A 19,534-nucleotide genomic window follows, 5' to 3' on the forward strand; every position below is an offset into this window, starting at 1 on the left:
TGTCATTTGACCGTATCCCCAGCCATCTTCATCAAAGGCACGTGCCCACTTGTTCCGGTATTGAATGTGCCTATTGAGAAAGTCTTGACCCCCGGCATCAAGTTTTTTGTGTGCGAGCAATTTGTGGTATAAAGTGGCGAAGCGCTTCTCGGAGAAAGCAAGACAACAATCTTGAAGATCATCGGCCAACTCCTTAAGGCCACATGCCCTATAGAAGTTCGAATAAAAGTGCCTCATGCACCATCGATGGTGCAACGGAGCATGCCCGGGAATGTCAATCTCCACCGCGTTAAGAATTCCTTGATGCCGATCCGATATGACACAAACTTCCCTTTGAGCGGGTAACACCTTCATCCACAAAAGATGCAGAAACCACTCCCAGTTGTCATTGTTTTCCACCTCAACCAAAGCAAATGCCAATGGCAACACCCGGTTGAAGGAAATATGCCCTAGAGGCAATAATAAAGTTATTATTTATTTCCTCATATCATGATAAATGTTTATTATTCATGCTAGAATTGTATTAACCGGAAACATGATACATGTGTGAATACATAGACAAAACTATAGTCACTAGTATGCCTCTACTTGACTAGCTCATTAATCAAAGATGGTTATGTTTCCTAACCATAGACATGTGTTTTTATTTGATTAGTGGGATCACATCATTAGAAGAATGATGTGATTGACATGACCCATTCTGTTAGCCTAGCACTTGATCGTTTAGTATACTGCTATTGCTTTCTTCATGACTTATACAAAGTTCCTGCAACTATGAGATTGTGCAACTCCCGTTTACCGGAAGAACACTTTGTGTGCTACCAAACGTCACAACGTAACTGGGTGATTATAAAGGTGCTCTACAGGTGTTTCCGAAGGTACATGTTGGGTTGGCATAATTCGAGATTAGGATTTGTCACTTCGATTGTCGGAGAGGTATCTCTGGGCCCTCTCGGTAATACTCATCACCTAAGCCTTGCAAGCATGTAACTAATGAGTTAGTTATGAGATGACGTATTATGGAACGAGTAAAGAGACTTGCCGGTAACGAGATTGAACTAGGTATTGGATACCGACGATCAAATCTCGGGCAAGTAACATACCGATGACAAAGGGAACAAAGTATGTTGTTATGCGGTTTGACCGATAAAGATCTTTGAAGAATATGTAGGAACCAATATGGGCATCTAGGTCCCGCTATTGGTTATTGACCGAGAATGGTTTTAGGTCATGTCTACATAGTTCTCGAACCCGTAGGGTCCGCACGCTTAACGTTTCGATGACAGTTTTATTATGAGTTTATAAGTTTTGATGTACCGAAGTTTGTTCGGAGTCCCGGATGTGATCACGGACATGACGAGGAGTCTCGGAATGGTCGAGACATAAAGATTGATATATTGGAAGCCTATGTTTAGACATCGGAATGGTTTCGGGTGAAATCGGCATTTTACCGGAGTACCGGGAGGTTACCGGAACCCCCCCGGGGGGTTAATGGGCCTACATGGGCCAAGAGGGAGAAGAGGAAGGAGCAAGGAGGGGGCCGCGCGCCCCTCCCCCTCCTAGTCCGAATAGGACAAGGGAAGGGGGGCGGCGCCCCCCCCCCCCCCCTTTCCTTCCCCTCCTCCCCTCTTTCCCCCTTCTCTCCTACTCCAACTTGGAAAAGGGGAGTCCTACTCCCGGTGGGAGTAGGACTCCCCCCCTTGGCGCGCCCCCTTAGGCCGGCGGCCTCCTCCCCCCTGGCTCCTTTATATACGGGGGCGGGGAGCACCCCATAGACACATAAGTTGATCTACGGATCGTTCCTTAGCCGTGTGCGGTGCCCCCTTCCACCATATTCCACCTCGGTCATATCGTCGCGAAGCTTAGGCGAAGCCCTGCGCCGGTAGAACATCAAGATCGTCACCACGCCGTCATGCTGACGGAACTCTCCCTCGACACTCGGCTGGATCGGAGTTCGAGGGACGTCATCGAGCTGAACGTGTGCTGAACTCGAAGGCTCCGTACGTTCGGTGCTTGGATCGGTCGGATCGTGAAGACGTACGACTACATCAACCGTGTTGTGCTAATGCTTCCGCTTACGGTCTACGAGGGTACGTGGACATACACTCTCCCCTCTCGTTGCTATGCCATCACCATGATCTTGCGTGTGTGTAGGAAATTTTTTGAAATTACTACGTTCCCCAACACCGGTTATTGGCATCACTTGCTATCGCAACCAACAAGGTGCCCTTGTATTGTCCGGTCAAGAATGTGCCATCAATTGCGATGACTGGCCTACAATGTTCGAAAGCCCTCACACATTGCTCGAACGCCCAAAAAGCACGGCCAAATACTCTGACTTTCCTTCCTTCATGAACCGTTGTTTGGTGCCCATGAGGCTCGACCACATGAACCATGCCCGGGTTTGTCGCGTCCATGGCTAACAACAACCTAGGGATTCGGTTGTATGCTTCCTCCCAAGTACCATACAACATCTTAAATGCAGCTTGCTTCGCCTTCCATGCCTTGCCGTACTTCACCTTGTAGTGAAAGATGGCTTTCACAAGGTCAATGACATGTTGGACGCTCATTGTTGGAAGTGTGGATATTGAGTTGGAGAGTCTGTAAGCGATGAACTCGGACGTGAGTTGTTTGTGGTTTTGGGACACAATCTTGCCATCCACCCTTTTGCCTTGGCACATGTGAGTTGGCACACAACTCACTACGTGCCAAGTGGGACCTCCTTTCCATGGTCTTGCACGCACAATCCATGGACATATTTCATCTTCACATGCACATGCAACCGTGTAGCGCACTTTGACGTCCGAGTGCACCACCTTATGTGGACGATAATGCGTAACCGAGTAGTTGTCGAGCCACATCTTCAAATCCAAGGTGTCGAACTTAGAACCTTTAGCAGTGCGGTTCTTGTCGTCTCCCAAATCACAATGAGAGCTTGGCCTAACCCCAAGAGGTACACATTGGCCACCATCTACCACGGCTTCATCCGCGAGACTAACATCCTTGAACAATGTAGTCCGATGATCCCGACCAAATACCTTCTCGAAAGCTTCGGCCTCCTTCACCGTGAACCCCTCCGCATCAACTTGTTCATCGGGACCATCGTCATCCGAGTCCGATGCATATGCATGGGAAAAAGGGATGGAAGGGTCCATTGTCTCTTGCAAGTGATATTTGTCGAGATCACCCACATTGTTGTCATGGAGATCAACTTCATTGTCATCGTCCGCATACTCATCATTGTCCTCTTACAAAGCTTCATCTTGGTTGTTTGTAAACAGGCTCAATGTTGGCCTCACTTCTTGGGCCAAAAGAGGTCAACAATTTCATCTCGCTTCAAGGGTGTGGGGCTACTAGCAACCAAAGGGGAGGAGTTCCGGTTCAAGTCCAAATGCAAACTTGAATCAACCTTCTTCGTTGCAAATAACTCAAGAGCCTTGTCTAGTGATTCGGCCACCGTCTCCTTGTATGCAACCCAACGTTGCTCCGAGTTGACACGCATTGTCTTCCAACGGATGTGCATTCCAAAACCAACATTATGCCCTCCCTCCAACTCTATGATATCACTAGGGTCCGTCTAATTCAAATCTTCCCTAACTTGTTGCAAGAGCTCCGCATAGCTAGGACTACTATCAAACACCATGTCATCCTCATCCGGGTCCGGTTCTACATTGCCTTTCAAAAAGGCGTCCTTGTCCCTATGATGAACAAACACACATGTTCTTCCCATCCCTATAAGCATTCCAATAACACAAGGTAGCATTGCTTCCATGAGTACTAATACAAGGATTAACACGGAATAGAAACCCTAATATATATATCAAACAACAACCCTAACCCTAACCATAACCATAACCATAACCCTAGCCCTAAACCTAACCCTAGCACCAACATAAGAACACCCATAAGAATAACCCTAGCATACTAACAAAGCCTAACCATAGAAATTGGCAAACAAACATCTCACATTTCCATGCAAATCTCTAGATCCAAACAAAACTAGGGTTTCCCCAAACTAGCAACAAATGAGCAATGGGAACTTTACTTGGATCAAAACAAGGGGATCGGAGAATATTACCTTGAGGGAGGGTTTGACTTCGAAATCCACGGACAAATTCTTCAAATTTGCAAAATTTGGGAGAGGATTTGAGAGGGGGAGAGAGTGGGAGAGGGGGCAAAGCTCGAGGAGGAGAGTGGGAGAGTGTGTGGTGTGGGGGTGGGGGAGGGGGGGCCAGCCAAGTGGCTGGATAAGTCACAGTGCAGCGCCTACGCGCTAGACGCTGCACTTTACAAGTGTGGCGCCTACGGGCTAGGCGCTGCACATTACATGTGTGGCGCCTAGCACGAAGGCGTTGCACTGCTGGATGCGGACCCAGGGGCTGCCACGGTGGACTAGTGTGCAACACCCCCGTGCTAGGCACTGCACAGTAGGGTGTGGCGCCGTCGTGGCGGGCGCTACACAAAAAGATTAGGGCTGCGAAATAGTTTCACGGTCAGTTCATTCCGTGAATTGATTTCGTTCATAGATCAAAATGGTCAAATTTGCCACGTTTTAGCATGTTTGTTCCTTCATTTCAGTCTGTCTGTATGTAGATCATATTGAAAGAAATATCCAAAACATCTTCTATTCACGGACAACCGGAGTAATTTCCAAGCTACCAAGGCTAACAATCCGGAATTTATTTTCAATGAAAAGATCCAGTATTGGAGAGCCCCAGAACAGCAATGGCTAATATAATATGCATAGAAAATCAATGCTGCCGTTCACTAATGATAGAAGAGCTGCACCAAATGATCATGAGTATCTCTCAACACTCAAACCAGAACATGTGGCTGTGGAGGTAAACACATTTAGTCAAGTCAGAAAATGGGATAAAATCCTCATGGTGCAAGGAAAAGAAAGCACAAAAGTTAGAGACCATGCACATGCATGAGCCTGCCTAAGCTAGTTTTGGATTCTCTGGCAAACCGTCAAGGAATGACTCGGCTTTCGATTCAGTTCTCTGAATCGCTACATGCAGATTCGGGTTGCCATATCATAGACGAATCCATCTGGGAACAGAGCAGAATCACAAAGACTGTAGCTAGCGCATATCTACTTGTATAGCCCTGAGTACCACCCGTGGCAGAAGTTTTATCAAGGAAGCTACACTTGCCTACAAAACGTCTCAAAATAACTCAAATTGTGCTACCCTTGCTAAAGCTACAAGCTTCAACGCTCAACCACCGCTTCTTGGTAATATCCAGCAACGACGAAAGGGCCCATAGTAGAACTGAACATACGAACAACTATCCTTCAGTTCCTGCAACATCGTATGCATCATAAAACAGATGATAACAAGAATTTATTTTAACAAAATAAAATATTTCAACCAAATTGGGACAGCAATATTAGCTGACAAAGAAACATGACATTTTTACATTACATGGGGCAAACCAACTATGTCTTCTCTATATTTTGTTTAGTACATTAAATTATTAGGCAAATACTGAAGAAAAGAACTCATTTATCGTATTTGTGCAGCCACAATCACATCAACCTGTCAATGTGGACACCCCACCCTCATTCCAACATATTTTGTTTACAGTTTGACCACCTATGTCGTCCTTGGGATATAAATGTGCAAATTCAAATTAGTGTTTGAGCAAGTTATTATTCTCAGGGGAATAAATCTGTGCAAAAACTTTCAGGAAAAATATTCTGACCAACGTGCAACAGAAGCATATACTCCCTCCGTTCCTAAATACTCCCTCCGTCCGGAAATACTTGTCGTCAAAATGGATGAAAGGGGATGTATCTAGAGGTTTTTTAGTTCTAGATACATCTCTTTTTATCCATTTTGATGACAAGTATTTTCAGACGGAGGGAGTATAAGCCTTTTTAGAGATTCCAATATGGACTACATACAGCAAAATGAGTAAATCTACACTCTAAAATATGTCTATATACATCCGTATGTAGTCTATACTGAAATCTCTAAAAAAAACTTATATTTAGGAACGGAGGGAGTAGAAACTAAAGAACATGGTAATTGAAATGATAGTGATCCCTTCATTCTTCTACAAGGAATGTTATTGACTTTCTACAGCCTTCAAAGGCAAAACTAGCACTGTTCGTTCCCATGAGAATAGACTGTAACTAGGTGTGATATCAGTATTAGTAACAGAATTTGTATGATATGGAAGTGCTATAAACAACAAACCTAAGAATTTCATGTGTCTGGTGAAGATAATTTTACATACCTTGTTGAGTAATAAACAAGCAAAAACGTTTAACAACATGCACTACAAAGATTCTAAAACACAATCCATATAAGAACTGATGGAATGTTCAACTATGCAATGTGCCCTTCATTCGCCTAAATCAGCTATGCAAAGAAGCCACAACAACAACAAAGTGTTTAGTCCCAAACAAGTTGGGGTAGGCTAGAGGTGAAACCCATAAGATTCCGCAACCAACTCATGGTTCTGGCACATGGATAGCAAGCTTCCACGCACCCCTGTCCATATGGCTAGTTCTTAGGTGATACTCCAGTCCTTCAGATCTCTCTTTACGGACTCTCCTCCCATGTCAAGTTCGGTCTACCCTGACCTCTCTTGACATTATCAACACGCTTTAGCCGTCTGCTATGCACTGGAGCTTCTGGAGGCTTGCGCTGAATATGCCCAAACCATCTCAGTCGATGTTGGACAAGCTTCTCTTCAATCGGTGCTACCCCAACCCTATCTCGTATATCATCATTTCGGACCCGGTCCTTCCCTGTGTGGCCACACATTCATCTCACCATGCGGATCTCCGACACACCTAACTGTTGAACATGTCGCCTTTTAGTCGGCCAACGCTCATCGCCATACATCATTGCGGGTCGAATCGCTGTCTTATAGAACCTGCCTTTTAGCTTTTGTGGCACTCTCTTGTCACAGAAAACGCCAGAAGCTTGGCGCCACTTCATCCATCCAGCTTTGATTCGATGGTTCACATCTTCATCATATCCCCATATTTCTGCAACATTGACCCCAAATATCGAAAGATATCCTCTTGAGGAACCACCTGCCCATCAAGGCTAACCTCCTCCCTGTACCTAGTAGTACTGAAACAGCACCACATGTACTCGGTTTTAGTTCTACTAAGTCTAAAACCTTCAAATTCCAAGGTTTGTCTCCATAGCTCAAACTTCCTACTGACCCCGTCCGACTATCATCGACTAGCATCACATCATCCGCAAAGAGCATACACCATGGGATATCTCAAGGAAAAAACAAATATGGTTCCTCAAGGAAAAACAAATACCGACAGCAATGTACTTCCAAAAAATTTGAAATTGGTAATTCAATGAATGAAATCACAAATGATGTTCATGTGAATATTCCATTATATTTTGAACCTCATGTAGTCTTCTATATCAGCTAGCCCCCACTACTAGATTTCTCTGCGCATCCGTGCTTCCACGTCAACTCAATTATTGACACCCGTCTAATGAATTGTGCGGCATGTCATGCATGTACTCATAAGGTCCTTTTTTACATTAATCTATCCATGCAAACAATGCCACCTCATCAAGTCATGCATGTCTTTTTTCCAAGCGAGTCAAGTCATGCATGTCTGTCACAAGTTAAAAAAAAATTGTTAATTATTGTGTGGTCATGGCCAATATATGTGTTGGACATTTGGAGGAAAAAGATATAGCTCATGCTTCACACTTTTGTTAAAAGATGGCGTCGCATCAAGTTCAATTGAAAAGATTCTTCTCGTTTTATATATCATGTCACATACATGGTGGGTTTTATTTTTTAAAATGTAAACCAAGAACAATCTTAAATTTGTTTTTCCATTAATTTCAATTGTTTTAAGCACATGTTTATGTATTTGTTTTAACACGGTTCCCATGGCACATGTTTGTTGATTCCAAAATCCAGCATTGACAAGCCAGGATGGGATCCGACATAACCTCTTTTTTTTTGAGAAAACACAAAGGACCTTTGCATTTCTTTCATTGAAAAGGTAGGTAGTCAGTTACAGGCGTCCTAGGACGGACGATCGGATGATCGGGTTACAAACACTCAGTGACATCCATGAGGGTGGCAAGACCGCTCTGAGACCTGCAGCCCCGGTCTTTGTCCAGGTCTTTGTCCAGAAGCAGGCTTCCTCCTAGATCCTATCCACTAGCGTGTCTAAGGAGGGCGTCGCGTTGTCGAAGACGCAGCTGTTCCTATGCTTCCAGACCATCCAAGGCACAAGGAGCGCGACGGATTGCAAGGCCTTGCGTTGCATCTGCGGCGTGTTGGGTCCGACATAACTAATAATTGCATTTATACAGGTTCCAAATAATGGATGAACCTAAATCTAGGCAAGGGCGGCCCAGCCCAATGAAAACAGGTCGGGCCATGTCAGGCTCGGGCCTCAATCTGCAGCCCGAAAGTCAATCCAGGCCGGGATCAGGCTTTGATTTTGAGCCCAAAAATAACCCTGACAGACCTGAAATACCCCAGGTAATAAATAGGCTATCGCGTCTCTTTCCCCATTCCTGTAACCCTAGCCAGCCAATTAGGCAACCACACAGAGCGTTGCAGCGCCAAGGCCGCCCATCTCCGACAAAGCGAGACGGCGTCCAAGCCATCGTCATCTCCAACATGGAGGATGTGGCATACAGGGAGTCATAGCCCATCTCTGGCGCGGTGAGGCGTCATCCACGCATTCGCCCGTCTCGGGCGCTGCAAGGCAATGTCCACGGCCCATCTCCAGCACCCAGGACATCTCCTTTTTTCGTGTTGTGGAGGCATGCCCCCCCCCGCCGTCCAGCACCTCCCCACCTCTTCAGCAACAGGGACGTGGACAAAAGCACAAGTTGTAGCCATAAACGTTGATTGAAGCCGCGTGCTTGATGTGCGCTTGCCGTTAGATGTGCGTGATGTCGATCCATACCTGATCTATGATGTCAGCGTGTGGTTGTTGTGTGTGCTTGCTGCGTGATTTGTGCGTGCTTGATGTGTGATGTAAGGGCATCCTTGATGTGTTGAGCACTGAATCGTATTTGTGTCTCGAACAGGTGCATGTTATTTTAAATTGCAAAATGGAGAATATCTATGTCTAGAATGTGATAAATCTGTTTGTTATCGGGCTTACAGGCTTGGGCTGTCGGGCCAGGCTCGGGCTTGAAGTTGAGCTTGATATTCCTACCCTGGACTTCTGCATGACCGGCCCGAGGAAAGTTTAGATGAATCGATGGTATTAGAATAAAAAAGAGACATGGCAAGACACAACCCCCCTTCAATTCACAACTAATGGACAAAAGCATCATGCACATGTCACACTAAGCTTTTCTGATAAAAAAGTTTAAAAAACATCCAGTTATACATTATTCTCAATTCAATTCATGTATAGCTTCAACAATCTTTAATTCTTAATTAACCTAACATATTCAACTACATTGTCTGCAATGCAACATCAGTACAGTTTCTAAGCACCCGGGAGTTGGTGCCCTGGGAGCGCTCAAGCGTTTTTTTCCGGAAGTGCACCATGTTTGTTAGGGAAAGATCATGCTCGCAAGTCGCAACCGACGTCTGGCCACCCAATAGTCGGTTTGTTCAGATCAGCTATGTTGACTTTGCACACCGATGAGCTCGCGAGCCACCCTCCCAATATCTCTCTTCTCCCGTCGTTAGGGTTCCGTCCGCCTACCGATCGCCGCCCACCCAGCTCCGGCCGCCACCGCGCATCTCCTCCCTGGCTCCGCCAAGGCCCTCACACGTGTGTCGTGCCGCCGACAGGACATGTTGTGGCAGCGCTGGACAGGGATGTCCAGCCACTTTCAGACTCGGCTGCCTTCCTCAAGCCCACCATGGTCCGCATCCCCTTCCCTCACCCCACCTACTCGGCTCTCTCCTTTCCATTTCTCTGTCTGGTTCTATTGTTTTCTCCCAGGCTAATTTCAGAAAAGTAGATCTTTAATTCCGAGCAAAATCATGGGCTATTTGGAGGCCTGTGCATATTTGGTCAGACAAGTCATGGATTTGTGGTGAGCTCATGGAATTTCTATATGCTGCCGAAGGAGTTAATCTTCATATACTTTTTGTGTCCTCTAGAAGTAGTAGATTGCATCTGTATTTATCTTGCCATAGGATTTTCATTCTAAAGAGCATGTGTGGCAGGGGGGTCTTCTCGGCTGACTCTAGGGCTCGGACTCAACACTCGAGCTCCTACACCTACGGCGACATGCACCAATGCATGACCTCAGTGCCACTGGCGGTGGTATTGCTGAACCAAGGTAATGACTCCTCTCCTTGACCATCTCCGCCTCCCATGGACCTTCCCCTCCTGCTCTTTGAGTTGTACTGCATTATGTATACTGCTGCTCTTCGAGTAGTATTGTGGTGGCAAGAAGCCATGAACTGGAAAAATAATGACATCTGTGTATAGAGAAGGGATTAATAATAGTCTCCTTTTGTACTGATGTTTGGCAATACTTCTTTGGAGCATTGGGCAAGAAAACACCGATACTTCCAGCAACCAGCGTACCCGTATCGGATACCATATCCGATACTGATTCTCTCCCAATACGTCCCCGAAACCTCTCAGGCTCTAGTAGTGCCGCTGGTGGGCGCCTTTCCCTGGTGCTCTCGCTCCCCTTCCCCCCACTATCCTGTAGAATTCTATCTAATGGAAGGCTGCTGATTTCCTCCTCCTCCTCCCTTTCTCTCTAACTGAACTTTCATGTTTGGTGAACCCGTTGGCTGTTGGTTCTTGCTTTTGTTGGAAATCATGGATAAGATAGAAGATAATGGACTGCACTGACTAAATATATGCTAAATAGCTTAATGCTTATTTATAGCATTTTTTATATTGTTTTCAAAAAAAGTCGACCGTATCCCTGTATTGGCGCTTTTCAGAAATGACGTATTTACGTATCCGTATCACCCTGATACCGATATGCGTATCCGTATCAGTGCAATCTATCAAGTTTGTGGCTGTCACATTATGAAAGCCAAGAACTGGAAATTCGTGTTTTTCATGCGACGCGGTAGTTTGTTGTTACATTTTTAACCTTTTCTATTTCAAACATATATAATTACAATTTTCAATGGATAACTCTCGGTTAGATCTGGAGGCAAGCCACAATAGGGAACCAACAGGATCTCTTGCATGAAGATACGCAGGTTTTCTTCAGCTACTGCAGATGTCGGAATCAGGTAATCGAAGTATTTAATTTCGTGCGAGAAGGTCATAAGCATGAGTGACATCGTTAAGTAAGTAGATGATCAGATTTTTGCCTTTGAGCTGGGCTACACTCAGTAAAAGAGCATTTCTATCAAAAAAAGATGTGTTACACATGTTCCAGTATATTCCACCGTTTGGAATAGAGAACAGAGCTTTATGCTGAGAATCTACTTGTTGTAGAAGAAACTTCTGTTAACAACTACTACCTCTGTCCCTAAATATAAGACGTTTTTTCTGTTCAATTCGACCAGCAAAAACGTCTTATATTTAGGGACAGCGGGAGTACCTTTTTTTTGCAGGATGTTAACAAAAAATAAAGGTGTTCTAACAAAATAACTCCTCTCAAGATTATATAAAGGACGGATTGCCATTCTAGAACATATGTTCTGTTGCTAATTGACAGTGCTTTCAGAAGTAACTTTTATTTAGGACATTAACTGTCAAGGTGACTCGTCATTTAGTGAGAACCGACTATTTTACACTTTACCGAGGCATTGGTCTGGGTCGATTGCAAGTGCACAAGTATCTGTAAATTTTGCCGTTTATATAGGAATAAGAATATATCTACTTAGGATTGGTTTTACTTGCAGGAACTGGCAACAGCATATTACAATAATGCTTCCTCTACCCGTCATTCCCTCCACTTGACCTGGAAATAGGTTTGCATCCAGGCATCCAGCTTTAATTTCTTGGAGATTTATTAACGAAGATCCAAACATATTAGCATATCTTGATGAGATATCACTATGAAATAATACTTAAAGTCATAAGATCAAATTCTTCATGTTATATATTCTGATATGTATTCCCAGAGAGTAGATATTGGTTTTACTTTTTTTGGCATCAGTTTGGAGAAAAACTGTGAAATTCAAATGATGCTTGTTTTAGTCATTGTAACTACTGTACTGAATTTTCTAGAAAAAATGTGTTACAAAAATATTAGCTCAAGGTTGAGGAGATGAGTTGGTTGCGAGATATTATGGGTTCCACCTCTAGCCTACCCCAACTTGTTTGGGACTAAAGGCTTTGTTGTTGTTGTTGTTGTTAAGGTTGAGGAGATGAAATTTCATTTTGTCCCCTGTTACACTTCAACTACCTAAGTTTTGACTAGATTGTAGCATCGCTTGCTACTGAGCATTGGTAAAGAAGTCCCAGAGTCGTTGTGCAAATAAGCTATTTATAGTGAATATTGCAGCCCAACTTGCAGCTTCAGTCGGTAACTTGTGGTATTATTACTAAATGTGTTTTGTGCAGGTTTCAGCCTTCAGTATTTATGATGCTGAACTTTAGTTGTAGGAAAAAATGCTCCTATTTGTGATCTATGAGATTTGCATGTAGTTGGCTGAATAAATATATATATTACTCTAAACTCTGCATTTCCTTCTTCACTTTCAACAACACTTAATTGTACATTTCAAAGTATTTGACTTCATAGCGGCTTTGCTTATTTCTTATTTTTTAATGTTTCAGGAAGACACAAATTTGCAAGTAGAACATGGAGAAGAACTCCACTGTAATCCCCTATTCCGAATAAGGCAACAGATCAGGATAGTGTTTCAATGATTGAAATCAATTAGGATAGCTTAGATAAACAGATCAGACTTTTATTTTTCCCTGCATTGTCATTTGGAATTTGGAATTGGCTTCATGCAGCCTTTTATTTATGTCCAGTTCAACGAATTTTTGTCCAAATATAAACGTCATGCCATCATCACTGTCTAATGGTTAGAGAAAACGGCGCCGCAAGGCGGGCATATGCTTCTAGTATTAACTACTTTGGAAGTTTGGATCATAGGAGGACAGACCCAGTGCTAGAAGCTCCCACACTAGGTGGAGTCCTGCACGGTGCAATCCAGAGAGGCCGCGTCGAATCCAGGACCTCTTGGCAAAAATGGGGACTTGGGGAGTACTTTGGAACTCCGGATCATACTACAATGATGCTAAATCATATTTAAAGAGTTGTACTGAACATATACTGTGATGTTTAACAAATCAACGTAATGAATGGTGAATGACAATTAGGCAAAAAATGACGTATTTAGCCACGTAATGCAAAGCAGTATTATATAAACAAAATATGAGAAGTTAGTGGATAATGAATTCACCATCCGTTGATTCAATTCTAGTGGACCACCGATCGGTCCAATAATATTATTGCTAATTCCAAATTCCAACCCGCTATTACTGCACAGCATATCGATGCCAAAATCCTAAATTATATCTACAACACAATTGTTACACTCATGAGCACGCAGAAGCATCATAGCAGCGAAATAAGAAGACGTACGTACCATCACATGCGTGGCTGTGGGCGAAGGATCATGATGAGGATGTCTATGGCCATGAAGGCGACGAGCGGGCTGAGATCGAGCTTGCGGCCGAAGACGGGCGGCACGACCTCGCGGCAGAGGGCGAGAAAAGGGTCGCAGAGGTCTCGCAGGGCGGAGAAGGGTTGGCGGTCCCAGGGGATGTTGGGAAACCAGGAGAAGAGCACCCCGACAAGCAGAACCTCCCGGTAGACCCCCAGCCACCGCACGGCCGCTGACATGGCCGCCGCAACCGGCGGACGCAGCGGCGCGAGGTTGATGCTACGCAGGCCAACCTCGAGCGGCGCCAGAAGCCCGCCCACAGCAGACGCGGCGGCGGCGGCGGCGCGCGGGGGTGGAGGGGACGCACAGACGCCACGGGGGAGACGGAGCGGCCGGAGAACTAGGGTTCTGGCGGGTAGGAGACGGGTGGCCGGGCTCGGGAAGGGGCGGAGCAGGGGCGGCCTTGTGCACGGCGACACGAGGAGGCCGTTCATCTTACCCGGACGCCGGTGGAAGATTCTACAAGGAGGATTGGATTGGGAGAAGAGAAGACGCAGAGGCAGAAGAGAAGGTCGCAAGGGTGGATGGAAAGGATAGGGCGAAGCAGACTCGGCCAGATGGGCCGGCCCGGCCCGGCCCGGACAAAACGGGCCAGGCACGGCACGGCCAACCCAGGCACGGGAAAATATCTGGTGCTCTCTGGGCCAGGCACGGTACAACAAGGAAACGAGCCGGCCCCCCGACACATTTAGTCCACCAGTCTCCTTGATTTTGGGCCTATTTAGGCTGTTTTGGGGGCTAATATATAAAAGAATCTATTGTCTCAAAAAATAATATATAAAAGAATCTAAAGAAAAAAAGTAAACGGGTTGTGTCATGCCGGCACTCGTGCACATATTTGGGCCACGTGTCGGGCGGCGGGTACGCGGGCTATCGAGCCAGCAAGCCAAGACCGACCCATTTGGCCACCTTTGGCGCAAAGAGGATATTACATAGAACTTGAGTAGTATTAAGAATTCTTTCCACCATAACTAACGAAGATTTATAGAAGCACATTTTTATACCCAACACCATGTTAGGGTTTAGAAAGGTGTCATGGTAAAAGTTCTTTTAAGAACCGCCCTCATGGCAGTTTATTTGTCAATTAAAATGTCAATCAATCAAATAACCAGGAATCCTATATACCTAAGAGATTCATCCCGCTATCTTATTTATTTTAACATGCAAGCTATCCACATCATCAAGTCGTTAGGTCCGTCATGTAAATGCTTTCATACTAACTCTGTATGCACATGCTTTCACTAACGATGCGTTTGGATGTTCCCATTGGAGGCTTGGAATCCGAATTGGTATTGTGATCTTTCAATTCATGTGTTTGGTTGCACAGCGAATTGGCAGGCTGTAATGAAACGAAAACGCCGGCTGAATTACATCCCCGCGAAGTGCCTGCCCACGATACGGAGCCCTCCTGCTCTGAATCGCGCTGAAATCAGCCTGCCCGCAAGCGACCAGAAAAAGGAAGGGGGTAGGATAGGCTGACCGCACGACCTAGCAGAGGCCGGCGGCGGTGGCCACCACCATGGAGTCCGGCGGCGGCGCAGGTGCCTTCCTCCCCTCCTCTCCAGCTCCTGCTCGCCGTCCCCTTGAGCCACTCCCCGCCATGGAGTCCGACGGCGGCACAGGTGCCTCCTCCCCGGCTGGCCCCGCCCTCCTCCCCGGCTGCCGTGCCCCGCCGTCCTTATCCACGCCTGGCCGTCCTCCCTGCCCGTCGTCCCCCGCCCCTCTTCTAGTCGATTGGCCCTCATGCTCGCCGGCGTGGAGGTCTTGTGCTCTGGATCTCGCGGCCGTCGGAGTTTCCCATACACAAGGGGCTGCACCTCCACGAGTTTGAACCATCACGCTCGCCGGCGTCGCTCCATCCCGGCCGCGGATGGTCGGCTGACCGTCGGGGACGACTGCGTCCTGTGCTCCTCACTGCTGCTCGGCCGGCTCCATTCATGGCGCAGCTCAGGCAAACCGTCAATTTGATTGTATGGCATCCAAACATAACACTGGTATTGCTAGCTTGTCTAATTCCAACCTGCAATATTTTGTACATCCAAACATATGTATTGGTATTGGAGCCCATTGCAATACAAAAGGTTTATTTGGTATTGGATCCAATGCAATTCAGAGGCTCTCAATGGAGACATCCAAACGCAGTGTAACTCAACATGTGCATGCAGTCTACCACAAATAACCATTAACTATTTTTTTCGTGCACTCTCAAGCAGTCGCGTCATCCTAGGTTTCTTTTCCTATGTGCCAATACACTCCAGAAATACAACACGAGTTCCCGTCCAACCATTCAGTTGCACTTCATGTTTTGTAAATGCGTTCATCTCATTCTAATAGCCAAACGACCGTGTTTTCGCATTCTCATTTTCTTGCACTTTTCTCTCCATGTCTATTTTGCTCCAACTGCGTTAGATGCTTTCATTCCTTTGAAACCTTCAGTGTTCCAAGCAACCTTTTAATTCCATTGCATACAGAGAGGTATCTCATCAAGTTTTTCCTTTTAGGAATCACTATTCCCAGGCAACCATTTAATCCCATTTTTACTCCATTGCATACATAGCTAATCAGACTTTCTTAAGATGAAACTGAGCTTCATCTAATGAGGAAGCATGCATGATTTACGCACGAGACAAGACAAACAAAAAGAATTAAAGCTATTTGGGTATATTGTGGTGAATGAGCCAACTCGGTATGTGGCCTTCTTTTCTAATAGAAAATCACATTATGAGTGAACTCACTTTTTATTTTTCTATGCGAGTTTATGAATGCACTTATGTAATCGTTGTTTTAGATTTAGCCAAGGGTTGAGATGTCTCCACTGTCTCTACGCAACGCTGTTTTCATCTCTCGCCTCGCTGATGTATTGTCAAATAAATTAACAAAACAAAGAGCACACTTATTTTTGTTTTTTTATCAAATTTGCTTTAAATTCTTACGGTAAACAATACTTTTTTCCAAACATAATTCTTTACATCTACTTATACTATGTTCCATAAGCTTTCTCATGTTTTTAAACATCAAATTATTTGTTAAAAGTTTCAGCAGCAACGCGCGTGGTATCATCTAGTTAACATAATGAGGCAATCAGATAAGCTAAGCGCTTCCCTAGCACATAAGTGAGCCACGACATTTGCACTTCTTCTAGCAAACGAAACTCCGAGTCCTTGGAAGTCTGTGAGATATGATTTCACCTCACGAATCAGAGCAGATCGGTCATCTTGTGCACGCCACACATTGTACATCACCGAGCAATCAGTTTCTAGCACTGTGTACTACTCCCTCCGGCGTATAAGTGTTATGTTCCATTGCCATCAACACTGCAACCCGGCATGCCAACAATTCAGCTATATGAGCAAATCAGGGGTGTCTTCATATTTTACACATCCGCCTTTGTTTGTGGAGCGCTTGAAAGTGGACTCATCCGTGACCTTGTGTGAACCTTGTGTGATGGGCATGTTTTGCCCCTGTCATGTGAGCAACTGGAGGTGCCTGAGTCAATCGTGTCAGTGGTTCCCGTGGGTGATGTTGTCGTGTCGGTGGTTTCTGTGGCTGGTGATGTTGAGGCGGTCGGTATGTTGGTGCCTGACCCTTTGGAGCCCAGCCAGTTGCTCGCCTTTGTGGATCGTGGAGGTTCCGATGTTGCGATCACCCACTCACACGTGATCGCTGGGAAGGTGGTGTCTATGCGTGACAAGGTCGATGAGATTCTCTTCGAGTTAGAGCTTCACAGCTTGCTAAGCATTTGGAGGCAGGCTGCCCTGGATCTGGCAAGGCGATTGTGGAGGAGGCTCTCATCAAGAGCAAAAGTAAGAAGAATGGCGCCGCAGGAAAGGCGTCTGCGGGCTGCTTGATAGATGCTCATCAGTTTCTTCGGTTCTCCTTATGGCCTGGCCTGTCTCCGTGGTTTTGGTGGTGCTCGTGGTCTTCGACTGAGGTACTGTTGGGGGTTTCTTTGCGATGTAGCTATGTGGAGGTTGGTGGTTATTTCGTGTTGGGTATGATTGTTGGGCTGATTGTGTGCTTATGGGGTTGCATGTCATCGTAGTAGTCCTCGTGCGGTAGGTTTGTATCGGTTTTTGTCCGGTTTTTCAATAATTAACTGGGCAACTCTCTTTTACTTAATTAATCGATGAGGCAAATCTTTTGCCTCCGTTTTGAAAAAAATATTTTGCACATCTTCCCTTTGTACAAGTCCCCGCATCATCTTGTGCTACACCGCTTGCTTCTCCCAGTCTCGTCGATGAGCAAAACGCTCCATCCGAGTTCATTTCAGTCCACCCCCTTCTCTGCTGGTTTCCACCGGGTCTCGCGCTAGTAAGTCCACAGCGACTTGATAAGTTAAGCTGTGGACACGGCCGATCATTCGCGTGCCCTGCCATTGATATGTACGTAGTGTAGTGCATTGTGTATACGCATTTTTGAGAAATTTTAAAAATTGAAAAGTTAATTTTTATTCCTGAAGCCAAACTCCAACAGCAATTTCCACAATCCCACTCTATATGAACAACATTTGCAATACCTAGCGGGTGTGGGTAGCACCATGGCGGCCTTGCGATTACCCCAGCTGCACACGCAATTCATTTTCGCTGAGCTGGAGGAATCACGAAACACGAATATGGGGATGCTACATATCAATAACAGGACCAGAAATCAGGATATGCAGATCCAATTCAATGTAACTACCCAAGAGTCACTTTTATTTCAGACGACTAATCCAATAGAATCCCTCACTTTCTGGAACACTGCAATAGCCGATAGAGTACAGACAGTTTTCCAAATTAACCACAGTACGACCGAACCGATACAAGCTTCCGACTCATGGATGATAAATAGTCATACCCTATTTACACTGACAACAAACATAATGTCTAAATCAAAGATGAACAACACCAAACAATTACTCGAGAATATCCCCAGGTAGGTCACAGACCTAAAATCAGCCGATAATCACACTAAACAAGCCACTCTAACCTCTACCCACTTCAGACCATATCCCATCTCGCACCCCAAAGATGCATGGGTGGGTATCTGCTGCAAAATCACCAGAGATTATGTGGACATGGATTCCTGCTGACCACCGGATAATCTGGCAAGGCTGCCATTACTCTCTGCTAAAGGCGAGGAATGAACTTGTGCATCTTTAACTCCAGAGTCATTGCCTGGAGCATCTAACTCGTCTCCTGAGCTGAGTTCCTCCGACTGGTCATCGGACGGAGTTGCATATATCAAGTTTAGCAGAGAGTCGCCACAGCCACCCAACTCAATGGAAGGGCAACTTATGCTACCATCCTCATGAGCTGACTCTTGCTGCAAAAGTCGCTGTGTAAATTTATCTTCAGGGGTGCTGCCTGACATATTCCCTTCGCGTATCTTCTGACAGCAACTTAGGCAAAGCTTAAAAGGGCATCTTGGGCAGCTTCTCAAGACTTGGTGTACGGACAGCTTACAGTTATTACTATTACACAAAAAAATCTCGGATCAGATGAGAAAATGCATACAATAACAGCAAATATTAAGAAACAAACTAAAAAGCTGCATAGTACTCCATATAAAAGAGGCATACTGGAATACATAGAAACAAGCCAAAAGTACAAAATACAAAACAATAAAGATTTCTCTTAAAGATCCTTGAATGTGAAAGGCAAAGCAGAGCACACCATAACTTATCAAACAGTTCAAAAAGGTAAGCCATCAGAACAACGTAACGGACTGCAGCAAAAAATATATTCTTTAGGTAATATTATTCATCTCAATCCTTAGATTTTATTAAATATTACATGATCATTGCATACAGTAAAAAGAAGTTTTTTTTCATAACTACAAGAGGTACTTTGATTTGTTGAGAAAATAAAGGAACAAGATATATAAGAAGAAACTTTATGTGGTTGTTAGCCATACAAACAAGCCAAAGCTATAAAACACAAAACAGCTAAGGTTTTTCTCTTTAAGATGC

General features: G+C 45.1%; 2 protein-coding genes across 4 annotated transcripts in view; both read right to left on the reverse strand.

Moving 5' to 3' along the window:
* Positions 1 to 4,718: 4,718 nt before the first annotated feature.
* LOC123044559 (ylmG homolog protein 1-2, chloroplastic) lies at positions 4,719 to 14,102 on the reverse strand. Of its 3 annotated transcripts, XR_006420170.1 has the most exons (3): positions 13,507 to 14,102; positions 9,125 to 9,187; positions 4,831 to 5,303 (listed from the first exon to the last, which is right to left on the reverse strand). XR_006420170.1 is itself a non-coding variant. In XM_044467331.1 (2 exons), the coding sequence occupies exon 1, from the start codon at positions 14,016 to 14,018 to the stop codon at positions 13,509 to 13,511; it is 510 nt and encodes a 169-aa protein (XP_044323266.1). In that variant the 5' UTR covers positions 14,019 to 14,098; the 3' UTR covers positions 4,719 to 5,303; positions 13,507 to 13,508. The 3 variants fall into 3 exon arrangements, 2 of the variants coding, with proteins under 2 accessions (XP_044323266.1, XP_044323267.1); XM_044467331.1 differs by lacking the exon at positions 9,125 to 9,187 and having other exon boundaries at positions 4,719 to 5,303; positions 13,507 to 14,098; XM_044467332.1 differs by lacking the exons at positions 4,831 to 5,303; positions 9,125 to 9,187 and adding an exon at positions 5,337 to 7,603.
* Positions 14,103 to 18,250: 4,148 nt separating this feature from the next.
* Positions 18,251 to 19,534, reverse strand: part of LOC123044560 (lysine-specific demethylase JMJ25) — a 6,011-nt gene continuing 4,727 nt past the window's right edge. Inside the window, exon 6 of the mRNA XM_044467333.1 lies at positions 18,251 to 19,036. Within this exon, the coding sequence (XP_044323268.1) occupies positions 18,631 to 19,036 (406 nt within the window). The 3' untranslated portion in view covers positions 18,251 to 18,630. The remainder of the gene's footprint in view (positions 19,037 to 19,534) is intronic.

This window comes from Triticum aestivum, chromosome 2B, assembly GCF_018294505.1.
Source record: "Triticum aestivum cultivar Chinese Spring chromosome 2B, IWGSC CS RefSeq v2.1, whole genome shotgun sequence".
Taxonomy (NCBI): domain Eukaryota; kingdom Viridiplantae; phylum Streptophyta; class Magnoliopsida; order Poales; family Poaceae; genus Triticum; species Triticum aestivum.